We start from the raw sequence: 24,049 nt of genomic DNA on the forward strand, positions 1-24,049 counted from the left end.
ACTCTTTCTGTTGACTTTTTCCTTGTTCTCATGCAGCCTTCTTTCTTCATATTTTTTCTCCTCCCCACCACACACACAAACACACACACACACCATATGCCTTTTAGGTTGTTGTTGTTTTTTATTAGCCCTCTGTTTCTCTACCTTTCTTAATCTTTTTTGTTGTTGTTATTTTCCTTTCCCTCCTTCCAGTTTCCTGGTCTTTTCCACGCTCTTATCTTCCTCACTCACTCTTTCCCCTGACTCGCTGCAGGAGCAAGACTGCATTTGCTAAAAATTGCCTGAGAAACTAGTCTACAAAGCAGAGTGGAAAGATACAATCTGTTGGTAAATTTTTGCCATTTTTAATGTATATAATGCCTCTTGCTCCACCTCTCCTGAAACTGCAAACTGCTGAGATTTATGGCAGAAAATCGCACCAGGATATTGGCATAACCTCTAAGCCAGAAAGTTGTTTTTAATCAAACCCAGCATCCTATTTGGATTTTGGACTCAGAAGCACAAGGCCAGCAGTTTTGACAGCAACTTGGAAATAAGAAATTAAGTGATGGGGGGGGGAGGGCATTTTTTATAGCTATTTTGGTGTTTGATGAACAGTCAGGAGTACTAATTTTGCTCTCACTTCACTTGCCCATTTTTTAAAGCTATTTAATAACATTAGCCTTGCACTTTTTGGTCAAGTGCTGGCTTGTGAAGGACACAATTCTGGCTACTGCAACTTCATGGGGACATTTATCCCCACTGATGAGCAAAGCTCTTGGCCTGTGTAACCTGCCTTACACATAGTAAGTAGTGATGCCGCCTAAATAAGAATGCCATCAGTTCATCCTCTGGCTCCCCTATTGCAACAGAAGTTCAAGAATGATATATACATAGTCAGTTTGCAACCATCTGAAGGAGGATTCTCCTTATGGATGCTCCCTAGAAATCAGCAATAGTGAGACACACCAACAATGTCCATTTGGTCAGTAGTCTGCCTATTAGCAAGTAGATATAGAAGGCCCTCTGAGTTGCTAAACTGCATGTGAAGGAGATGGAACTTTAAACTGTAAAAGAGAAAAGATGTTAGGCCTCAAGACGCAACTACCCTGTACCAGATAGAAGCCTTGCCTTACACAAAAGCCCTATCATTTTTCACCCTTTTGACTTCTCTGGGATATTTATATATACATCTAATGTATACATTGACTTAGAAAAAAATGCATAGCAGGGTGCATAAGATATACAATGGTACCTCGAGTTACAAATGCCTCAGGTTCCAAACGCTTCAAGTTACAAACTCCGCTAATCTGGAAGAGTTACCTTGAGTTGAGAACTTTGCCCCAGGATGAGAAAGGAAATTGTGTGCCAGCAGCGCAGCAGCAGCAGCAAGATGCCCCATTAGCGAAAGCACGCCTCTAGTTAAGAACAGTTTCAGGTTAAGCATGGACCTCCGGAACGAATTAAGTTCATAACTTAGAAGTACCACTGTACAGATATATAGAGAGAGATCTCAAACACATACAATGTTGACTTCAAAGTTAACCCAGAGCCATTATCCCAATGGCATCATCCATGTCCATATGTGTCCTGTCTCTATGAATGAGCAATAGAAGGGCAACATTGCAAATATGTCATTGAAAATGATAGTGGAAAGGTGAATGAGGGGGAAAGGAAAGTAGGAAAATTGTTGAATTTCTTTTTTTTCCCCTCTCAGCTCGATAGCAGTGGTTTTCCCCAAGGTAGTGTTATTTGTCCAATTGTGCCAGCAGACAAGAATGTCCTGAATGCACACTGCCTTTATTGTACCATGCTATCCACCATGAAAGATGGCAAAGGGCAAAGATGTATGTCACTCCAGCCCAGGCAGCTAGTGATGAGCTGAAGCTCTCTGAAGCATGAGGATTTACAGCCTTTGTCATTATTCACTGTCTGAGATAACATATTGATAGATGATTCATTTAATCATATAAACTACAAGGACCTTTGTCCAAGATCATCAGAGAAACAAGTGAGTGTATCAGCCCTACAAATTGAGGCATACTCAGCAGGATCCATCACAGTCAGAGTTGGGAATCTTACATGTATGTTTGTGTGTTGGAGAGTGTGTTGTATCTTGTGGGGTAGGGGTGGGCAGAAGCGTGATCAGGGTTACCTGTATGTGTACTAGGGAGAGTACTGAGACCCAATACATGTATGTATGTTGGAATGAGAGAAAGCTGGAAGAAGAGCCTACAAGAACTGTCTATCTTTGGGACTCTTCTGCTGTATTTGCTTGGAATCTATCCAAATCCCTTGGGCTTCACCTTCCGATCTTCAAAAGAAAATGGTCTTCCAAGTGAATACAAATGGAAGAGTGCTTAAGATCCACAGTGCTATCCATGGTTTTAAAACAATAGTACAGTTAGGGGGGGACCAAGAATGGGCAACGGGCATTTTCAATTGGTTTTCAGTGCTATTTTCCAAGAAGTTATACTAGTGATGTCTTTTTTACCTTATTGCTACCATTTAAATACTGTGTTTCCCCCCTGAAATTCTTTACCTTGCCTTGCCTCGTATGCTATATCATATATAAGTGACTGGTAAAATTAAACAGTGCTATATAAAGCAGTTTGGAATAAAACAGTGGTATAAAAGATGAAGCATGTAAATAGAAGTATAACATACTCACTTTATACTATGCATATTAATATGTATTTTTCTTCTAGGTGATATAGTTGCCACCTTTAGCTGGGACTAGGGATTTAAGAAGGATTTTTTGCCCTCCCTCCCTGTATTTCTCACATGCAGCACTGTTTCCATTCTTCTGCAGTTTGTCTTCCCTCCAAACCCAAGATATTTATCTTGCTTTCCTCTGTGGCAAATTGACATACATTGGGCAATAACATTGTTATTATGTTATTCCACTCTGTTCATTCCAATGCAAAGGAAACACAATGCAAATGGGAGAAAAGGCACATCTGTTACATATCATTTGTGGATTGAAAGCTACAACAATAGTGACTGCTGGCTGTATTTGCTGGATTGATTTCTGTACCAGACATGGGTTAAACAAGCCAACATCAGCAATTACCCTCCCCATTTCCATTACTGACAGAATTGTCTGACATCCCTACCAGGGACACACCTTTTAAGTATCCCAGTGACGAGGGAGGCAAGAAATTTGTGAGGAGGCTGCCTCCTGTCTCCTCTCTGGTCCTATCAGTCATCCCCTTCTGTGGCTCCCAGGGTGAAGGTGTGGCCCAGTGAGAGTCCCAAGGGTGAGACAGAAGTGCATTAAGGGCTTCATTCAGCTCCTGGTTCTCCACCTTTGGCATGAAAGGTGTGAATATAAAGCTCTCGTTCTTTGCATATATCAGTCAACTCTTTCACACACCTGGTCTGCCTCACTGTTTTATCAACTGCCATTAGAGTCCAGCCCTTTCCCCATTCATGCACAGATTCCATTTACTATTCTCAAGCAAACCACTACAAGCAAGGGTCCCAGAAGTGAACCGTGTCTCACAAAGTCTTTATGGGACTTTCCACAGAAACTCACACAGCAAATAGAAGGGTAGTTTAAATGCTTTTTTAAAACCCGCCTTCCACGCCCACTGGCAGCATGTTTGTTGTCTGTATTTGAGAAGCAGGCACGGGGAGAGAAGCCTGGTAAAAGACAGGCTTTAAAATGAAGTGACTTGTCAAGTGTGTGACTATAGCAGGGATCTAGAAGGCAGTAAATTTAGCAGCTTTCTCTTCCACTGACAGCCTGTCATGTGCTTGAAACGTAAATAGTGGTGGAGACAAATCGCTGCTGTTTTCCTATTAAGCTTTGGCCCACTGGCCTGCTGGCCTCCTGGCAGCATTTCCACCCACCTTCCTGGCGTGCCTCATTTCGGGGACTGATGTGGGGCCCTCCCATAAGCTCTGGAACAGGAAAGGAGAGAATGATGGTGTCAGTTTTTAAGTGTCCTTGGTGTTATAGTACTGTTAGTCACATGGAGGAATAGTCTCCTTTTCTGATGTACCTGAATCACATAGTGTGAATAACCTGGAGAAGAGGGGGGGAAGAGGAGCCTACATTTTTCTCCCCAATCCCCATCTGGCCCCAGTCTCCATTCAGTTTGCAAATAAGGGTCATACAAAATACAGGAGATCTGTGGTTAGGATCTCTCTCTCGGCTCCTCCAGACAAGCTGTTTATTGAGCATTTGAATGCACAAAGCTTATGTGGATGTCCAGTTTTTGCTGAGCATTTGTTCTGATTTGTTTGCCTAAGCTGAAGGACAAGATGTATCATCCTTCCAACCAAGCTTGCAGTTGAATCTTTGCTGATGGGACAGCATCCCGAATTGCACCTGAGAGCAGTAGGCTAGCTTTTAGGGACACAGGAGCCGACCACATATTCCATACAACTCTGTTGCCGAACATCTTGCCACTGCCTCACGCTGTCTAATAACAGAGCCAGCCCTGCCACAACTACACAACTTGACATTCATATGCATGTAACAAAAGTCTGGTGAGAATGAGTCTTTTTTTGAATGGAGAAACAGCAGGAAGACAGGCATTTTAATCACAGTAACAAAGCATGAATAGTTATTTTAATTCTTATAGGTTAAGTCTATAGATGTTTGTATTAGACTTAAACAAAAGGAATTTGTTTCCTACTGAAGCTAGTTACTGCAGGTCTAAATTTCACTCCGCCTCCTCTTCGTCAGAAATTTCTACATTCAGCCACATTCTTTTTCTCTTCTTTTCCCAGTGGAAAATGAAGCCATTCTAGGGATGAAGATGACATCCTTCTCTGTTGCTGCGCTTTGTGTTCCCAGCACATTCATTCAACTGCATCTCTTGTAGCATTTCAAAATTCTCACAAGGCCTATGCAACCAAGTCACTTTAATACAATCCACGGCTCCCTTAGGTATGGCAGAGCAAAGGAACGACAGCAAATTCTGCAACTCTCATGAGTACACCCTGACAAAGTTCCTAACAAAATCCCAACTCCCAGAGTTTCAAGAAGAATAGTGCCTAAAACTAAAGTCCTTTTAACCGTTCTTCTGGGATGGCACTGCTTTGTGTATTCAACAACACTGATAAGTGGTGCATGGCAGAACAGGGTGCTTATCTGCTCACTAGAGACACATGGGTCCCTCTAGCACAACTTCTTTTCTGTCAGTCTTTGGAATCACTTATTTGATTTATTTTCTCTGCTTCGTTCCTCTTTGCTTTATCTCTTTCTGGACTCCCCCGCCCCCCACTGTTCCATTTTATCTCTTTCCCTCTCTTTCTCCCATTCATTTCTCTTAATCAGCCTTCCAGTCTGCTCTGCATCACCTTTCACTTTACAATTTTCTTCTCTCACACTTCTGTTTTCTCTTGAATACTCCAATATTTTCTATGGATTCATTTCTTCTGTGCTTTGCCAATCGCTCTGTTCTTCCACGTCATCTTGGGCCTGCAGACTTTTTTTTTAATACACCAAAACATGCATATCAACTAGGGGAATGGCCAAATGATACAGCCCAGCAGCACCAAATCCACAGTTCTCTTTTTGTACTGTTAGATCAGATATTATACCACCAGAGCATAAATGTAAACATGGGTCATTGCCCAAAGACTCCCCTGTGTGCAATCTTCTAATCCCAACTCCTCATACTATGTTGTTGATCACTCCCTTACTTTGCCCATCCATTGAAAAATTCTGCCAGTGACAGTGGAAGGACAAATTGTCTGGTCTGCAGTAAGGCAGTTTCGTATCTCTCCATGGGCAGAAACAATCCAAAGTCCACAATGCATGTTTGAGCCAAACAAACTCCATAAGTTATGATACCATCCATTCAGGTACTTGCCCAAATATTTGCAGCTCTGGGGGTGGCATAATTTAACCCTGTGATTTTTACCATTTATACCATTATTTGCAAATGGTATAAACTAAAGTCTGAATACAGATCTTAAGTGGTTTCAAATTTATTTTATAAACTCATCATTGTGCTTAGTTAACTAACCTGGATTTATAAAGACCTTTTTTTAAAATTAAAAAACAAAACAAAGCTGGGTCGTTGTACCCAAAACCAAGAAGCTTAACTAAAATCTGGGAATCAACAGTTGTTAAGAAACCTTTCAAGCATATCACTGTCACTAGGGACTGCAGCAGGTCTTCAACCCATTCTTTATGCTCCCTTCTACTCCATATTCCCTTTGCTATGGTGCATGGATATGGTTCAGCAAGAGCGAACATTTTGTTCCCAGAGTCATTGGAGAATACGAAGGCTGGCTGGTTGTTCTGCTTTAATTGCCTTTCAAATGCTTGCACGGCAAGCAATATACCCTTGTCCCCCAAGCAACTCTTAGGCTCCATTATGCTGTTGTGCTGAACATAGTCAGTAACAAACCAATTGATTTCCTCTGTCTGTCTTCCCTCCTGCAAAAGAGAACTGCCACCCCACACCCTTTTTCCTCCTTCTTTCTGAATGGTGGTTATACCAAGACAAGAAGCAGAGGATCTTATTAAAACAACTGAGAAATCGATCTGCACCACTCAGCACCACTTGGTCAATGCGAACTCTTAGGCATGGATGACAGCATCAGAATTTTTATCTGAGAACTGTGTGCATTATTCTCCTTTTTAAAGCTAAGGATTTCCCAGGTCATCAAATAATACTTCATTTGGGCTGTCTTTGAATGACCTCAAAGTCTTGGATTTTATGATAACTCTTTTAGTGGTAGAGTGCAAAATATCAACTCTGCACATGGATATAATTTTGGCTTGTTGTAAAAACTTCCAGTCACATTCCTTGTATATTCTTGGACAATGATTCACAAATGACAAAACAAATATTCCTAGGTGAAAGCATTAAAGGTGAGTCAGAAGGGTCAGAGTATCAATGAGGGTTCATAAGTATGTCTTTATCTTTGCACATAGTATGTCTATATCTACTCGATATGTGCTCCAGAGTGTGTGCTCTTTTGTCCATTGAACCTTGGGAAGTGGGCTTTCAATACAAGGCTGCAGGAGAAATATATCAGCTGTGAGAGCTGCGGTTATTTTCTGCCCAGAAGATGTGCATGGAAAAGACATAAACTGGAAAGAACACTAGCAAGTCCAGCTAGAGGGAGTAAGGTGGGCGCGATGGGCCTAGACTATAAACTCTGAAGCATCACAGCTAATGCTGTGGACTGGGGAAGCTGGCTTGCCAGCCCATAAATGGGAGCCTTCAAAGAACCAGCCAGAGCCAGACCTCTTTGCCACTCTGCTCATTGCTGGTTATGCACAAGAATGAGATGTCTAAAACCGTTGGTGGCATGGAGCTCGCTTACGCAGCATGCACTCAGCTGTGTCTTATTGCTTTGACAGAACAATTGTTAACACAGCAATTTTTACCCTGTCTGCTTTTTTGCCTAGGGCACTTGATGCTTCTTTGAAACCTGGGACTATTATTCTTTGATTCATTTATTGGGATTTTGTAGCCCGCTCTACCTTCTGAACAAACAGAATAGGTAGCTTCCATTTCCAGTATAAATAATATACAAAGATATATTTTGCTGCCTACACATACAGCAAAAGCATAAACTGTTTTCGAGTGTTGAGTGCACAAAGCATACTCTACAAGTGCAAGGGGCTAGGGGAGCCCTGATGCTGTCTGCTGTCTCCAGCATCACATAGCTTCCTTAGCCCTGCCTCAAGATCCATGCATTGAGATTGGATGTGAGCCAATTGGGTGCCTGTGCACATAGACCTGGGTGCAAATAGGCTGCCACTTGAACCAACTCCCTCAAGGGTGCTGACTGTGGACACTGACCTGCAACTAAATGTAACACATAGGGGAATGTGAGTTGCATGATATCTGGAGTGGGGCCAGCAGTGTGTCCTTGTGGACCCTTATACTCATGGAAAATCATTACGGTGTAAAGAAAGCAAGAGAGACGTGGTCATTTGGCTGTCAGGCAATGCTTTCTAGCCACAACCTGGTAGTGCTTCTCTTGTATATCTCCTAAAACAGGAATGCAACAGCACTGATGCAGTTTTAACCATCTCATGCTCAGTCTCCCAAGCTTCCTTCTTTTATCAGCTCCATATCCCTACCACTCTCCATCTCTCTTCATTTCTGGCTTGCCTGATCCTCCTTGCGTTTCCTGCCTCCCCAGTCATTCTTGTTTTCCATTTTCAGCGTTGCCTGTTGCCTTCCAGCATGTCCAACCCTTTTACTCATTTACCATCTGCCACTCTCTACTGATCTTTGGATGTGTGTGTGTGTAATTTAAAACAAGTCTCTTCAACTAAAGGACAGATAAAAATGCCAAGCTCCTGGAAATCTGTGGTGGGTGAAGAAGAAAAGACTGATAAACAGAGGCTTCAAAGTTGTAAATAGGACGGGGAGAAAATCCCCAGCTGGAGGTAAAACAAGAAAATGATGCCAAAGGCTCCCTTCGCTATCTTTGTTTTTCTGAAGCACAGTCCTGGGGAATGCAAGGTGGTGAGCTGGGGAAAAAGCTAGGTGAGCTAGACCTTAGATTAAACATGAAAAGTGCGGAAAGAACAAAACAAAACAAAAAAGGACCCTCCATACAGCACTGGAAGCTGCCACAGAAAACTTCAAATGGCATCTTTTGATTGGCACTCTTTTTCATCCCTTTGCATCTTGTTTTAAGCGGAGGGTGCCCAACACGGTCCCACGGCCCCTTCTACTCTCCACTCCACACATCTACAAAAGGGTGTTTGAAGAAAACAAACAAAGCAGCAGGAATTCTGCTATTTCCCCCACCCCATACATAAACATATACGTAGGTGAGTCTGAATTTTATCTTTGTGTAAATACGCAACAAGGAGAAGAAACAAGAAAAAACAAAGAAACATATGTGGGTGGGTATCAGAGAGAGATGCAAGGTGTGTGGGTGTGGGTGTGGGTGTAAGAGAAGGATGGCAAGGAATTTTGTGCTCGTCTCCTCAACAGAATACATCAGTGAAGTGAACATGAAATGTCTGCTGCTGTCTGTAGTTGATTCTCTTACCTTTAGCTACCAATAAGGATGTTACCAATAGATTGCTGGTCTGGTAAAAGCTCTGTTCTTCAGTTCAGGCTTATGGAAGTGCTTTGATGACAAGCTATGTATACTTAGAACTTCGAAAGATTAATACCCTATAAGGAGTAGCATGGTAGTTAAAGAACATAGATGCCCTATTTTTCATTACTGGACAGATGTTCTGGGTATATGTACAGTGGTACCTCGGGTTACATATGCTTCAGGTTACATATGCCTCAGGTTACAGACTCCGCTAACCCAGAAATAGTGCTTCAGGTTAAGAACTTTGCTTCAGGATGAGAACAGAAATTGTGCTCTGGCGGCACGGCAGCAGCAGGAGGCCCCATTAGCTAAAGTGGTGCTTCAGGTTAAGAACAGCTTCAGGTTAAGAACGGACCTCCGGAATGAATTAAGTACTTAACCCGAGGTACCACTATATAACAGACTCAGGGGTTTCTCACATTTGGATCACCATGCTTCCACCCAAGCCTTTGCTGCATTATTAGAAGAAAAATCCTATGCCTGAAAGCTTGGAGTGGGTGTTTTCCCGATATGAAAATGCCTATGAAACATTACAGATGTAAGAAGTGACCCACTAAAGGAAAATACAAGAGAGTGTGAAAAATGTGAATACGGCATTAAAATTGTATATGCATGCTAGGGCAAAACAATTTGTGATGCTGTGAATAATGTAAACCTTTCTGTATTTGTATTTGTGGTTAGGGATATATTTGGGAATGGTTCTTCAAAACAAAAGGTTAAGTATTGTATATATCTTCATGTGCTTCTATGAAGACACCTAAGTGTACCTGCAAGTTCTCACAAGAAAGGTAGTGTACAGTGCACATATTTAAGTTCCAGGGGGTCATGTACAGAGAGCAGCTTTTGAGCTGCATGGCTGGACATCGGAACCCACAGCCAGAAATGCAGCAAGAGTCTCTGGGAAAAGGCAGGTGCCTATTATTTCAGTTGGCCCATGGTGCTTACTCTTTTGGCCCTTCTGGTGTGGTTGGTGGTGGACTGGTAGAGACTGAAGCCCATTGCCTAAAGTTAAGGCCATCTGAATTTCCTCACAAACTGACCTATGGGACATTGCTGAACTGCAATTCCCCTCATGGGCCATGCTTGCTGGGGCTGATGGTGGGAATTGTAGCTTAGCAGCATCCAGGGACCAAAGGTTTCCCACACCTGCTCCTGAGCAACATGCTTTTTACTGACCTTGGAGAACCCTCCTGTCCTATATTCTATTAGACAGTAGGAAAATATGGCATGAGGACCCTCGTACCTACGGGACCGCCTCTCCTGGTATGCCCCACAGAGAAACTTACGGTCTTCAAATAAAAACATCTTGAAGGTCCCAGGCCACAGAGAAGTTAGGCTGGCCTCAACTAGAGCCAGGTCTTTTTCGGCTGTGGCTCCGATCTGGTGGAACACTCTGTCACAAGAGACCAGGGCCCTGCGGGACTTGACATCTTTCCGCAGGGCCTGCAAGACAGAGCTGTTCCACCAGGCCTTTGGCCAGGGCACAGCCTGACTCCCTCCCTCGGCAATCTTCGCGGAGCTCTGGCCCAATGGTTGCCAGTGGCTTGAATTAATTAATTTTATAATGAATGATTTTAGAGTGTTGTTTGTGCTGTACTTTTGTACTGTTTTGTTGTTGTTGGCCGCCCTGAGCCCGGCTTCGGCTGGGGAGGGCGGGATATAAATAAAATTTATTTATTATTATTATTATGAGTATGGTTTGTGTTGGGCAACACCTAAGGGAGGGCATGCAAACCATCAATCTAGGAGTCTCTGAAGGGTATATTCCCCAAGGTAAAGAGGTGGGCAAAGTGGTATATAACTTGGATTTATGAGATGTCACTAAGAAAAGGTCAGTTCTGTAAAGGTCAACTGTATTTATATGCTGGCTAGCCTTGCCTTAGGAAAGTGGTGAAGAAACACCCATCACTTGGGATATATATAAAGCTAAACTAAGAAAACTTTTGGAGAATACACAGTGGGGAGCCATCTGAAGCTATAACAGTGGAGAATGCCAGCAAGCGGGTGGTATTCCCAACTTGCTTATGAAATGGTGCAAACACAGAGACTTGCTCTGGAAAGTGTCCAAAATGTCCACCTTCCTCCAGCTCCCTTTGCTGCAGTAAGATAGATAGCAACAAACAAACACCCTGCTGTTTCTCTTCTTCCCTCCCCCCCCAAGAGCTTGACAATTTAATGCCTCCCTGCAGACAGACTCTGTTCTTCTTACTATTCATTTCCGTCTTCCTCAAAGATAGCCTCCAACCTCTTTTAGACATTTAGATTGGAGCTAGCAAGACCCACATTCTCTGTTTGGTGAACTGAATTGGTCAAATAGCGCTCAATCTCGACAAAGAGGTCCAGTTAAAATACCCAGCTGTATCAGTTTTGTTTTGTATTAGTATGATACAGCATCACAATTCAATGAATTTAAAAATAAAAATAGTTTGCTTTAAGGGCCCACAGCTGAAGAAAGAAAGGCTTAAGTATGAGTTGCATTTCATAGCTGTTATACAGTATATGGATCAAACTGTCATCCTGTGAACAAATGCAGTTTAGCTAAAAATACAGCAGCATTTTGCTGTTCATCTCTCCTTGTGTCCTTCTTCCTCTTTCTTTTTCTATCATAGTTTTCTAAGGAACAGAGTGCTGTTTTAAATTGTAAGCATGTACAGCTCCAGGCACACTGCAAGAGTGATAGAAATATACCAGCACAGCAAATATAGCAACAGTCACTGACACTCAAGGAATAAGGCCACAAAAGTCTTTGGAGGGCTACTAGAAATAGTACATAGTTTAGGGAACTAGTGTTATCACAAATCCCAAGCATCACTGTGCTACAGAAAACACTTAAGACTCCTACTGCATTTTAATACATTGAAGAATAGTTGGGGAAACATTCACACATGTTTATTTACACACATATCTGCTTAGAACCGTTACCAAAGGAGTAAGGATTTTGCTGTACATATTATGGCACCATTGAGGTCTTCCCCCGATGACTATGAAGTCTGTGAAGGGGACACACACACAGTCCCCTTAGTCATGAGGTGGTGAGATGCACATGCTTTTCTCCATTGAAAAGTACAGAAGGGGAAAGTTGGAAGCCTGACATTCTTTCCAACTTCCTCTTTCCAGCTTCAGATTAATTCCACTAGATCTGACTTTTAAATAGAGTCCTTGGGAAAGCGAAGTGTGTTCTCTCTCAGAGGAGGGGAAGAGAAAGAGAATTAACCTGAGTGGGCATTGCCCATGGTACCTGCTCAAACCTCAAACTGAGCCCATGGATCTGAAAAGTTGATGACCCCGCATGAAGCACATACTTTAAAACATAGGGGCCAACTCCTAGGAGTTGAGGTCCCTTCACCCACCCCCCATAAAGCATTTGAGGGGACTGCCCCCCCCCCAGTTTATGGGCATTGCCATTCAAATTGCGTGAGTGTGCCATGTCTTGTGATCAAGTATGCGGGACAGGCTTACCTGACACCCCCCCCCCATCAATATTTTATTCAAGTTGGTATCCCTGAAACAGGAGGAGGTTTGTGGAAGACACACAGGCAGAAAAAGAGTGCTGTAAGGTGGTTGAAATCACCTTGAGGATGGAGGCCTAATTTTGAGGTTGCAGGCATTCTGATGTGGAACAATGATGAGCTGCCTTTCTGGCCACACATATGCCTTGCTTGTATATTTGTAAGTAAATAGAATACTTAAAACACATCCAAAGCCAGGGATGTCCTCTGTCACTTTGTTATTCATACTAGCATTGGAGATACTCTTGCAAAATATTAGGACGAAGGAAAAGATAAAGGGAGTTGTAATTGGGGGGAAATCCTATAAAGTCAGGGCTTTCACGGATGACTTAATAATAGCAACACAAGATCTGGAGCAAAGTATTCCTGTGGTGCTGGAATTAATTAAAATATATTGAAAAATGGCAGGCCTAAAAGTAAACTACCAAAAAACTAAAATGTTAACTAAAAATCTAAATACAGGAAAACAGGTCTTGCTGGAGAAACATCCAAATTTGAAAAGGAATTGATTCAAGGTAAACACATCTCATGGAAGTATGATTTATTATTACAATGGGAGATAAAAGAACAAGTTAAAGCAGTAATGGTGAGATGTTCGCAAGACTTGGGTTATAACATTTATATGGAACAAAGGGGAAAACTCTGGCAGGAGGATATTAAATTGACGTCTTGTTATAACCTCAGGGAGAATACTATGAAGATGATGTACAGATGGCATCAAACCCCTGCAAAACTTGCCAAAATGTGTAAATACAGATCACCCATGTGTTGGAGATGTAAAAAAGAGAAAGGGTCCTATCTACATATGTGGTGGAATTGTACAGAAATCAGTGAATTTTTGAATAATATATACGAGGAACTCAAAAAACTACTTACTTTTTAAAGAAAGACCGGAAATTTTCCTCCTAAGCATGTTGCCAAAGGAACTTGGAAAATCAAAAAGAACATTGACCATGTATGGGATAACAGCTGCCAGAATATTAGTGGCAAAAAACTGGAAGAGTCAATCAATACCCAGTATAGTGGATTGGCAGAATCTAATGGTAGAATACCTGCAGCTAGCAAAGATGACAGGAAGGGTTAGAGGTCAGACAAAACAGAGAGTCTATAATGAATGGAGAATATATAAAGAATACTTCAAAAATTATGGTGTAAACAGAAATCTCCTGGCAGAATTAAACTGATCATTGAAACTCATAAAAGGTAACGAAGGTATAATGAAAAATCACAAGAAACAGGTAACTGTGTGGTATAATGTACATAACAGATAAAGTACAATGAGAATACTTGGAAGTCTTTTTAAATGTTTGCAGCACTTTTTATTTCTAATTGTGTGAATAATCATTGTATTAACAAAATACTTAATTTTGAGGAATTTCATAATTACATATGCGTTTTCTCTTCTTTTTTCCTTGATTTTTATACAGTTGTCCTTAACTTGCGTTTTTCTTTCTTTCTTTCTTATGTTGTAAACTTGTAATGGCAAATACTGTATGGATGTATTCATTTCAACTCAATAAAGATTGACATAAAAAAACAAAACCAACAAAGCTTCCCTCATCTAAAGAAATCTAAATCCAGTAGCCCTGATTCTGGAATTTCTCATCCCTCTGGTTAGTAGGGAATACATAGCAATATAAAAAGAAGTGAGCTTTGGGCGTTAAAAAAAAATGGTGGGGGGAGAGTCAGCATTGCATCCCCTTGTCTCACAGTTATTTTGAAAACTGGGCCTGTATATCAGGTCCCCTGTGTCTCTTCCTATCTGAATGTCCATCTCAGCATGCAAAGCAAAGAGGCACCTGTTCATAGTCCAAGAGCCCATACTGAGAAAATTACATTGGAAGGAACAGATTATGTGGCTATTTAAATGTCTTAGGGTGTGAAATCTCCAAAAAGTGCCAGCCTTACCAGCACCTGCTGGGGTATTAAATGAGTAGCATCCTACTCTGGGGGCCCATATTTATCTCTGAGAGCATGGGCTCTCTCAAGGTTCAAAACAAGCTCTTCTCCCTTCAAAGACACTCTGATTTGTCTACCTCACATGGAACGCCTTTTTCATTACTTCTCCAACAACACATTTTGGAATGGTAACTGAATAATTCCCAGATTATGCTAAGAGGGTTTACTTTGTCTCCAGTGAAAGCACTCTGCCACCACAAAGCGGCCATGGGATCCAGGTGTCTGTTGTTCTTTATATCAGTCTTGGCAGATTTTGGAATTGAATGCCCATGTTTATCCAACCCTAGTCTGGAAGAAGATCAGTGAATGTGGATCAAGACCCTTCCAAATGCAGAAGTGTTTCTGCCCAGTTTTGGCTGTCTCTGCCAAAGGGACAAGAATGGAAATTATGCTTTAGCTGAGAATGTTTTGTTTGGGACATTTATACTTGTTACTGCTAACTCTTAAAAAAAAATCTACCCAATGTTCTGGTCAAAGTTTCATCTGTTCTCTTTATTAAAAAAAAAAACCTGAGCAAAGAAATTTCAACCAGGGTCTTGCCTACATGCTCTGTTGCACTCAGCTAAAGAGAGCTGGCTAATGTACTTTGTACTCTATGTCACAGGAAACCCATGCCAATACTGTAAAATGAATGGAAGGTTCAGATACATTGGGGCCACTGTAGGGAATCCAAAGGGAACAGAAGCTTCTAAGGATGGGTCTTGCTGATATTGCCATTCAGTTGACAGTCATTGGAAGGGAAGCAAATGAACCTCTGTTTTTTGCTTGCTTGCTTGCTTGCTTGCTTGCTTGCTTGCTTGCTTGTTTTGGATATATTCACATCTGGACCATAGATAAAGATCTCAAGTCTTACTGAAATGCTTCTATGAAGAAAAATGATGGCAGATTCAGGACAGACAAAAGTACTTTTCCACACATATCATAATGAAACTATAGCATTAAACTCAACCATAGAATGTGATTATGGCCACTAATTTAGATGGGCTTAAAAGGGAATTTAAAAACATGTGTATTTTCTCTCAAATTGTGCATTTTAATTAGTGCTGGGCCAAATATTTCCTTCTCCCTCGCTTTTGTGAGGCCATTCGTGATGACTTCTGGTGATAAGCAAATTCTGTGAATTTCCCAAGGGGCAGCTTGCTGTTAGCAATGAGAGCTTCCCCAAAGACAGGAATAATATTTGATGGCTTGGTGAAAACTTTAAAAAGTGGATTGGTTTAACATTAAAGATTACATGGCCCAAGTTTTCTCACTTTTTTCACACACAGAAGCTTTGCCGCCATTTCAAACAGTGGTTATGGGGCCTTCAAGTAGCCCTTGCTTTAGATTTTGGTACATCTTCACTGTTAAAGAGAGTCAGTGAGTACCATTGGGCAACTGGTTGTGTGAAATTTGAGGGGAATTGTTTTTGTCTCATAGGGGTGAAAAAGGATTGAAAAAGAGAAACTGCAGCTGTTTTGGTCCCTGTCAGGCTTTAGGATAGGAGTGACGTTGCATGCATTAGCACCCTTTACATAGGTATTTGCTTCTGTGTCCTGTAAAGCCTGGTTAACTTGTATATTGACAAATAAACATAAACATCATCCATTCTCTATAAAGGAAACAGAGAAGAGGGAGTGTAGAACATAATCATGTGTGCATATATTTGTAGCCACTGCCAGACTGGCTCACTTCAGTACCCAAATACCTTCTACATGAGCTGACAAGTCAACCCAATTTTCTTCAGGAGTTCAACTTGAGTCTCTAATTACTGGACGTGAACCTATTTCCCAAAACTCCTTATTTTACAGATCTTTCTTTCATACAAAAAATAATAATAAATCCTATTCCATTCAATGCCCTCTTAAGTACTTGAATTATGTCTTTTGTCTCCTCTCAGGCAGGGAATTTGAAGGTGAGGAAGAGTTCCTGGAGATTCTGGGGATTACCCGGGAACAGTCGGGCAAGTATGAGTGCAAAGCTGCAAACGAGGTGTCCACAGCAGATGTCAAGCAAGTCCGAGTCACTGTGAATTGTGAGTATCTTTATTACCAGATTGGGGTGTGGAAAGCAACACTTAACTTCACCACATTGTCATGTTGATAACAAGAAGGAAGGTTTGCCTTACCTGACTGAAAATAATTCTCTTAACCTTCGTGGGCTTGCTTCGGGGAGGACTTCAGCATAGAAAACTAGTTTGATATCCCTGCTGAGCTATCAATATCCATTACTTTAGCCCAGGGTTGGCCCAAGACATTTTGGTACCACAAAATGGTGCCCCTACATCCTACTAGGCAAGAAGGGTTGAGTGAAGATCTAAGTTAGGAACAAAGGAAGAAGGAAGGTTGACATCAGGATCTGCTGCCTCTGTGGACCCTTCTGCCTGAGGCTGTTGCCTCATGGATGGGCCAGTCATGTCTCAGCCTCTACTTTATGGGTATCCACAGGGCAGAGGAAATAGCAAGGAGGGACATTATCTTCCATCCTGGGATGGACCATAATCCTCGGATTCCCAGCTTTAGTTTTCTTTTTTTTAAAAAAAAAAAAAGGTTAAGATTCTGGCAAAATATCCAGGCACTATTCTTCTTGGTTCTTTGTGAGGAACTAGCCTGCTCCCCACTTTGAGTGTTTAAAATTACCCTCTGCACTCCGAAAGAATTGCTGTCAATACTTCCCATCTGAAGAATGTAAAATTGTACTTCTCTTTTTCCTTTTCAGTATGATTTATTTATTTATTTATTTTGGAACACATTTCAAAAAAAAGGAGTATCAAAAAGCAAGAACAGAACAGAACAGTACTACAAAGGGAAAGGGAAACTCACTGTTTAATAGACCTTTAGTATATCATGTGGGAGGTTGTGTAAAACAGTAAAGCAGCCTAAGGAGAAGCTCATTTTCTATTGAGAAATCTGGATGTGTAAGCTATGTAGGCCAAAAAAATATGCATGTATATTTGATTGGAATAATACACAAATTACTAAGCCTATGCATACTACACAAATTACTCAACCTATACAAAATCATGGATAACCATGGAATGCAGTGAAGTGGCTTCTGTCATACATCCTAACACAATCTGGATTTTTGTCTACATGAGATTTGTGCTAGTTCACAGTAGTAGAAGAAGAAGAGTTTGGATTTGATATCCCGCTTTATCACTACTCTAAGGAGTCTCAAAGTGGCTAACATTCTCCTTTCCCTTCCTCCCCCACAACAAACACTCTGTGAGGTGAGTGGGGCTGAGAGACTTCAAAGAAGTATGACTAGCCCAAGGTCACCCAGCAGCTGCACGTGGAGGGGAATCAAACCCAGTTCACCAGATTACGAGTCTACCGCTCTTAACCACTACACCACACTAGCACAGTACAATCAGTGGTGGACTTTGGGTTTTAAAATTTCAGCGGGGCCTTGTTCAACACCAAAATTCAGCATCCCCCACCTCTCACCTTCCGTTGCTTGTCATTGTTGTGCCGTCCTCGGTAGTGCCCTCTTGGCTCAGTGCCCAGTGCAGGCAAACTGGTCCCAGTCCCCTAAATCTTGCTTTGCTGCAATTCTATACATGCTTACTAAGGAGAACATTCACCAAGGCTCTGTAGGGTTCATTTCCAGGTAAGTGGGTATAGGACTGTAGCCTAAGGCTACAATTCTAAACACACACACTAGAGATGGGCACAGCACTGAGCACAGTAAGATTTACTTCTGAGTAGACTTGTCTAGGATTGCACTGCCAGTCATACTTGTGCAATATAATAATCACTATTATTCTTCTCATATAGAGAATCACTAGTTCTCTGACATTAAAGGAGATTGGAGAGGGTGCAAATAAAGACCTGACAATAAGTAACTGTAAAATGTGAAATGCTGTAATTACTATCTTCTGAGTGACCACATCTGTATGCAAATGTGTGCCACGTTTCTTTATTATTTTCTCCTAATGGCCTTTGTTTGCCATGTTTTCTGAGATGAAGTGCCCTTTCTTATTAAATAGCATCATTCTAATGAGATCGTTATTTAAAAGCCTATCCTACGTGTAGGCATGAGATATTTACCCTTCCGTTGTGGGATAGATAAAAGCAGCAGGGAATACAGCTTGTTTCCAAGATCAAAACTCCTGGCTTCCATTATATTATCATAACAAAGGGAGCAGCCTAACTCAACTCTTTCTTAACTTTTCCTCAACTTGATAGACATAAAAACAAAAGAAGAGCCCTTCTAGATCAGAGCAGAGCCCCATCTCATCCAGCATTCTCTTCCTACAGGAGCCAACGAGGAGCCTATGGGAAGCTCACAAGCAGGAGTAGGAGTGACTTGCCCAGTGGGCAACAATATTCTCCTGCTGGGTTGGGTTGCCACTGTCCTTTAAGTAAATAATTTTAATATAAATTATATTTGCATAAATTTGCATAGGAGTAAACCATAACAAACACCTGCTTTGTTTTCAGAAGAGGCATTTCCTCATGCGTAAAGGAAATGCTTCTTTCGAGATGCGGCCTGAGATGTGCAGGTATAAATATTAGGGGTGTGCACTGGCCACAATATTCAGTTCAGATCAAAATTCAACACTTTGGAAAACAGCCTGCCTCAGTCCATAGACTGCCTTATTTGACTTGGGGATTGTCTGCCTTTTCCTCATTCCTTCCCCTCCAAATACACTGTTGGAAAATAATAATAAAAATTAAGCTTTAAAAATTGCCATTCCGACAGAGGTGTATGAGATTTGTAGCCATAGCAGCTGCTCTAGGGTGCATAAAACCTGGAAAATTGCAAACAGATTGGTACAGAAACATTTGTCAGGGGCACTTTTAAACTTTGCATTTTTAAAAAAGAAAAAGAAAGAAAATGTCTATATTGTTTTTATTTGGGGGCAGAATTGGATTATATTTGTAAGGAAGTTCGCTCCTTCTAAAAGCATGAATTCTGCTGAATTTCAAATGGATAACTGCAGTAGCCATTACAGTTTGTGAGTCTACTTTGTTTCCTCACCCGCACTCATGATTGAAAAACCAAAAAGTGGCTGTAACGTTATTTCTTCTTACAGAAGTAGGTGAAATTTGCAGGCATAGTAGCCAGAATGGATAACACCAGCCATATAACAGGCAACATGTGCAGGAGCTTTTGTAGCAGGCATCTTTAAAATTTGATTTATTTAAAGAAATGCCTATAACTTCTTTTATTATTATTTGGGGGCAAAATCGGGGCAGATAGCATTGAGCTACTCTTCTTCAGTTCTCAGCCCAACTCCTACCTTCTAGTCATATAGAGTATGTTCTTTCTTTCTTTCTTTCTTTCTTTCTTTCTTTCTTTCTTCTTTTTTTGCTATTAATGGCTAGTCTGTACTGGTGTGCTTTCAATAAGCACCTTAAAGCCTGGTTGCTTGTTTATAGCCTTTGGGGAAGTTAATGAGGCCAAAAATATCGCAGTTGGAGATATCTTGCTTAGTGTCTAACTGAGGTTTATGTAAGATTGAGAAAGAGGAAATTTACATTAAAAATAGACTCAAATACACTCAAATTTGACTCTCTCTCTCTAAAGGCTTTTGTTTGTTTGAGCTGTCATTGCACATTTTATTTAGCAGTGGCTCGAATTAAAAATGCACAATCTAAACACAACACTGCAGATTGCAGCTCTAGCACATAGCTGGCTTTTTGTGTTAGGAATAAAGCAAAACCTGGAACGCTATTAATCTATGGGAAAGATGCTGGAAATTATTTTTAATGAGCCATCATTACTTTTACCGGATGTAGTTTGCCAGTTACTAAAAGTAATTCTGTACTACTTTTTCCCAGTGCACATCATCATCATTATTTAATATTCCACTGTTCTGTGTACAAGCAAAGGTGGTGGAGTAGTTAGCATGCTGTACTTAGACCAGGATACCTGAACTGGAATCCAATGAAGTCCCTGATCTTGGCCTAGACACTCTTTTGCCCACCTCTTTCCCCACAAACTACTTCATGTGAGGATAAAAAGAATGTGCTCCATGCAGGCTATCCTGAGAGGAAGGGTGGGATACAAACGTGACAAATAAGTACCGTATTTTTCCGTGTATAACACGCCCCTGTGTATAAGACGCCCCCTATTTGGGGGGACTCAAAATTAAGAAAATGGGGGGAGATTGCCCCCGTGTATGATGACCCCCCTTTTTTAACATTATTTTTTATTTTTTAAAAACTAGTCTTATACACGGAAATATACGGTACTTGAATTTGAACAAAAGCACATAGTGGACAGAAAACTTTGATTTCACATATGCATTTGGGTTCTAAATTTACTGCTCAGAAAAAATGACCCTGAGCTCACCCAATGCAGCCACCAGTCTTAAGTGTGTTGTAGTAATGAAAACAACATTTTTAATACCCTAAAGAATTTCAAAAAGAGGTTAAAAAATAAAACTGCAATTAATGCCCTTATACAGAAACCATCATTCCCATGCCATTCAAGTCATAAGAAACAAAGTTACAGATTAAAATTACAGTAAAGGTAAAGGTAAAGGACCCCTGACAGTTAAGTCCAGTCATGAACGACTCTGGGGTTGCGGCGCTCATCTCGCTTTACTGGCCAAGGGAGCCGGTGTTTGTCCACAGGTGCCAGCATGACTAAGCCGCTTCTGGCAAAACCAGAGCAGCGCACAGAAACGCCATTTACCTTCCTGCAGGAGCGGTGCCTATTTATCTACTTGCACTTTTGGGGGTGCTTTCGAACTGCTAGGTTGGCAGGAGCTGGGACCTAGCAACAGGAGCTCACCCTGTTGTGGGGATTCGAACCACAGACCTTCTGATTGGCAAGCCCAAGAGGCTCAGTGGTTTAGACCACAGCACTACGTGCATCCCTAAATTACAGTAGCACATCTAAAATCACCCCAAAGAGTAAATAACATATGGCAGAGAAGGGATGGACAGATCAGGCTGTGCCTAGACTAGGGCACTTTAACAGGTGCCCATGCATAAGTGTGTTGTGCCCAGTTGGCACACATTAATATGCAAAACAATAAATAAATAGAAAGATCTGCACACACAAAATCATATATAACTAAATCTCTAAATCTCTGACTAATCACAAAATACATATTAAAATATGTGTTTTATTTCAATGTATGCATTTCTAAATCTATTTAAACCTACAATGCACATCTTAGCGCATTTTGAACAGACAGCTGTATTGCAAAATTCAGAGAAGAGCAGAAACCTGAGGATAATTACTATCCAAGGCACACATTATTCTGGGACCTGCAGATCAGGTCAGTTCACATTGGAATTTACAGAAACTGACTTCCGCAATCATCCCTGGCACAAACAGATGTTTAAATCAATATGTTTATCCTACAGCTAAAAAAGTTGACTTGAATATATTTTTCTTGCGTCTATCTGTTGCAACTACAAATCTGACTACCCTTGTAATAGAGCAATGTTGTTTAAGAAGATTTTGTATTGAACAGGTGTTGTCTTATTTGCCACCTTTGAGAAAAGGGGGGTGTCATCCAGTATCCTCTGAGATGCTATAGATGGAAAATTAATATGAGTTTGAGCTTCAGCTGCACCCTTCCCATGTATGCTATAGCCCCCAAAAGCAAAATCAATGCCTGGATGAGAACAGCTGGTGGAAGCCAGTCCCTTCTCTTCATGCATTAACTATTCCCTGTTTTAGTTGGCCAAGCAGGGCTAAACTGTTTCTTCACAATGCTCTTTTGAATATCAGCCTTTAGGGGGTATAGGAAGCATAATTTGTATCAGATTATATAGTTGCACGGTTTCTCCACCCTTGGATTATTGTTTAATTTTTGTTTATTACCCCTCGTAAAAGAAAGGATATAGCAGGAAGGGGGGGCAAGGATGAAGGGTGATATACAAACTTAAGTAAATATATAAATAAATTTATGATCTAGGTAAGATTCCTATATTGCAGTGGGTTTGAACTAGATGACCCTTGGGGTCACTTCCAACTGGGGTCACTTCCAATTCTTTGATTCTATGATTCTAAGTATGAAAAGGGCAGCAAAAGGACTCTTGGTTCTCTTTGGGGTTTCAGTCATTGGAAGGTGATGTCACTCAGTCATTCCTACCTAACACAAGAGGGAAAACAGCTCAGTGTTGGAGCATGTGATTTGCACACAGAACAGGAGTGCCAGCTTGGCCCTGGAACCATGGGTGTCCGGGGCCGTGGGTGCCATGCAGTGTGCATGGTCCTGGCACCGAAATTTGTGGGTGCCTGGCTCCTTCATGGGGAATTTGGTGGGTGCTTGGGCACCCAAGGCCCTAGGGAGTTGGCACCTATGACATAGAAGGCTTCAGGTTCGACTTCTAGAATCTGTTGGACTTGGTGGACAAAACAGCATGCCCAGATATGATACTGTGGAACAAACTGAGAAACATCCCAAATCTGTGGGGCTGCCACAGCTAAATCTGCATCCCAATTAGGGAAGTGGAGCAGAGGAATCTCCTTCTGCCATCCTTATCCTTCACGATTGCTTGCCCTTCATTTAAGGTATCAACATTCTTAAGAAGCAGCATATATCTTTCATGCAGCCTGTCCATATGTACTATTTCTTGGAAGTAAGCCCATGGAGTTCAGCAGAGCTTATTCACAAGTCAGTGTGCATGTAGGATTTTAGTTCTTCGTATCAGATGGTATACTAAGAGAAAAGGAGCCGGGGTAAAAGTCAGAACAGCAGCTATTTTTGTATTTTAGTCACTTGTTCCTCCTCCAGAAACATAATAACATAAATAAATAGCAAATAAATACAGGCCTTTTTCAGATCCAGCCAGGCTATTGCAACTTCCCTCGCAATACCTTCTCAGCAAAGGGGAACTGCTGTTTTTCTTAGCAACTGAAATCAGTTGGCCTGGGGTCCCTTAGACAGGGCGATGGGTGATCAGGATTAAAGCCAATGGAACTGGCCATGGGCCTGCCTAGAATGTCTCTCTTAAAGTGTTGTGGAGCGTGGCTAATATGAAGAATGCTGCTGAAAGTGAGAGAGTCAGCTCCTTGGCAGGGAACAGGAATACAAAGCATTGCTAGGCCTGGTGGTGTAGCTTTCAGGTCTGTAGAAAGGTATTTGTTCATTTCATGACTCATCTCGTGTGTGAGGTCCAATGGAGCGGAAATGGTTTGTCTCGCTGCAGATGGCAAAGAGATTTACTGCCAACAAAAATACATTCGCACAGTGAGGTTTTGAAAAAACACCCGCACTTCTCCTGGTGTTTGCCTTCTTTATCCCTAGGTCTCGGTGACCGTTTCATAGCAAGGTCGAGTTCTTGAAATAAAGATTTTGTGCTAACTAAACAGGGCATATTATATTCCCCACAACCACCGCTTTTGTGTATAAAAACACATTTCCTTTTTTCCAAAGGGATCTGATCCCTTTCCTCTTGAGATCATAACAGCTTATTTCTGCAAACTCAGTAAAAACAGTAAAGCTGTGATCTTGACAGCCTCAACCATTCAGCCACAGAAATGATGGTGGTACTGTTGATAGCAAAGGAGGAAACACCCTGAAGTAATATCCTACATCAGCCTTTGTCAGACTTGTATCCTTCAGATGTTTTAGATTACTACAACTTCCATCAGTCACAGTCAGCAGACAG

General features: G+C 41.4%; 1 protein-coding gene across 1 annotated transcript in view; it reads left to right on the forward strand.

The window, feature by feature from the left end:
* The window catches only part of LSAMP (limbic system associated membrane protein), a gene marked incomplete at its 5' end in the record, with an annotated part of 235,479 nt that overhangs the window by 169,266 nt on the left and 42,164 nt on the right, over nt 1–24,049 (forward strand). Inside the window, one exon of the mRNA XM_081003904.1 lies at nt 16,369–16,503. Coding sequence (XP_080860030.1) covers nt 16,369–16,503 — 135 coding nt within the window. The remainder of the gene's footprint in view (nt 1–16,368; nt 16,504–24,049) is intronic.

Source organism: Podarcis pityusensis (assembly GCF_964106645.2).
Source record: "Podarcis pityusensis genome assembly, chromosome: 4".
Lineage (NCBI taxonomy): Eukaryota > Metazoa > Chordata > Lepidosauria > Squamata > Lacertidae > Podarcis > Podarcis pityusensis.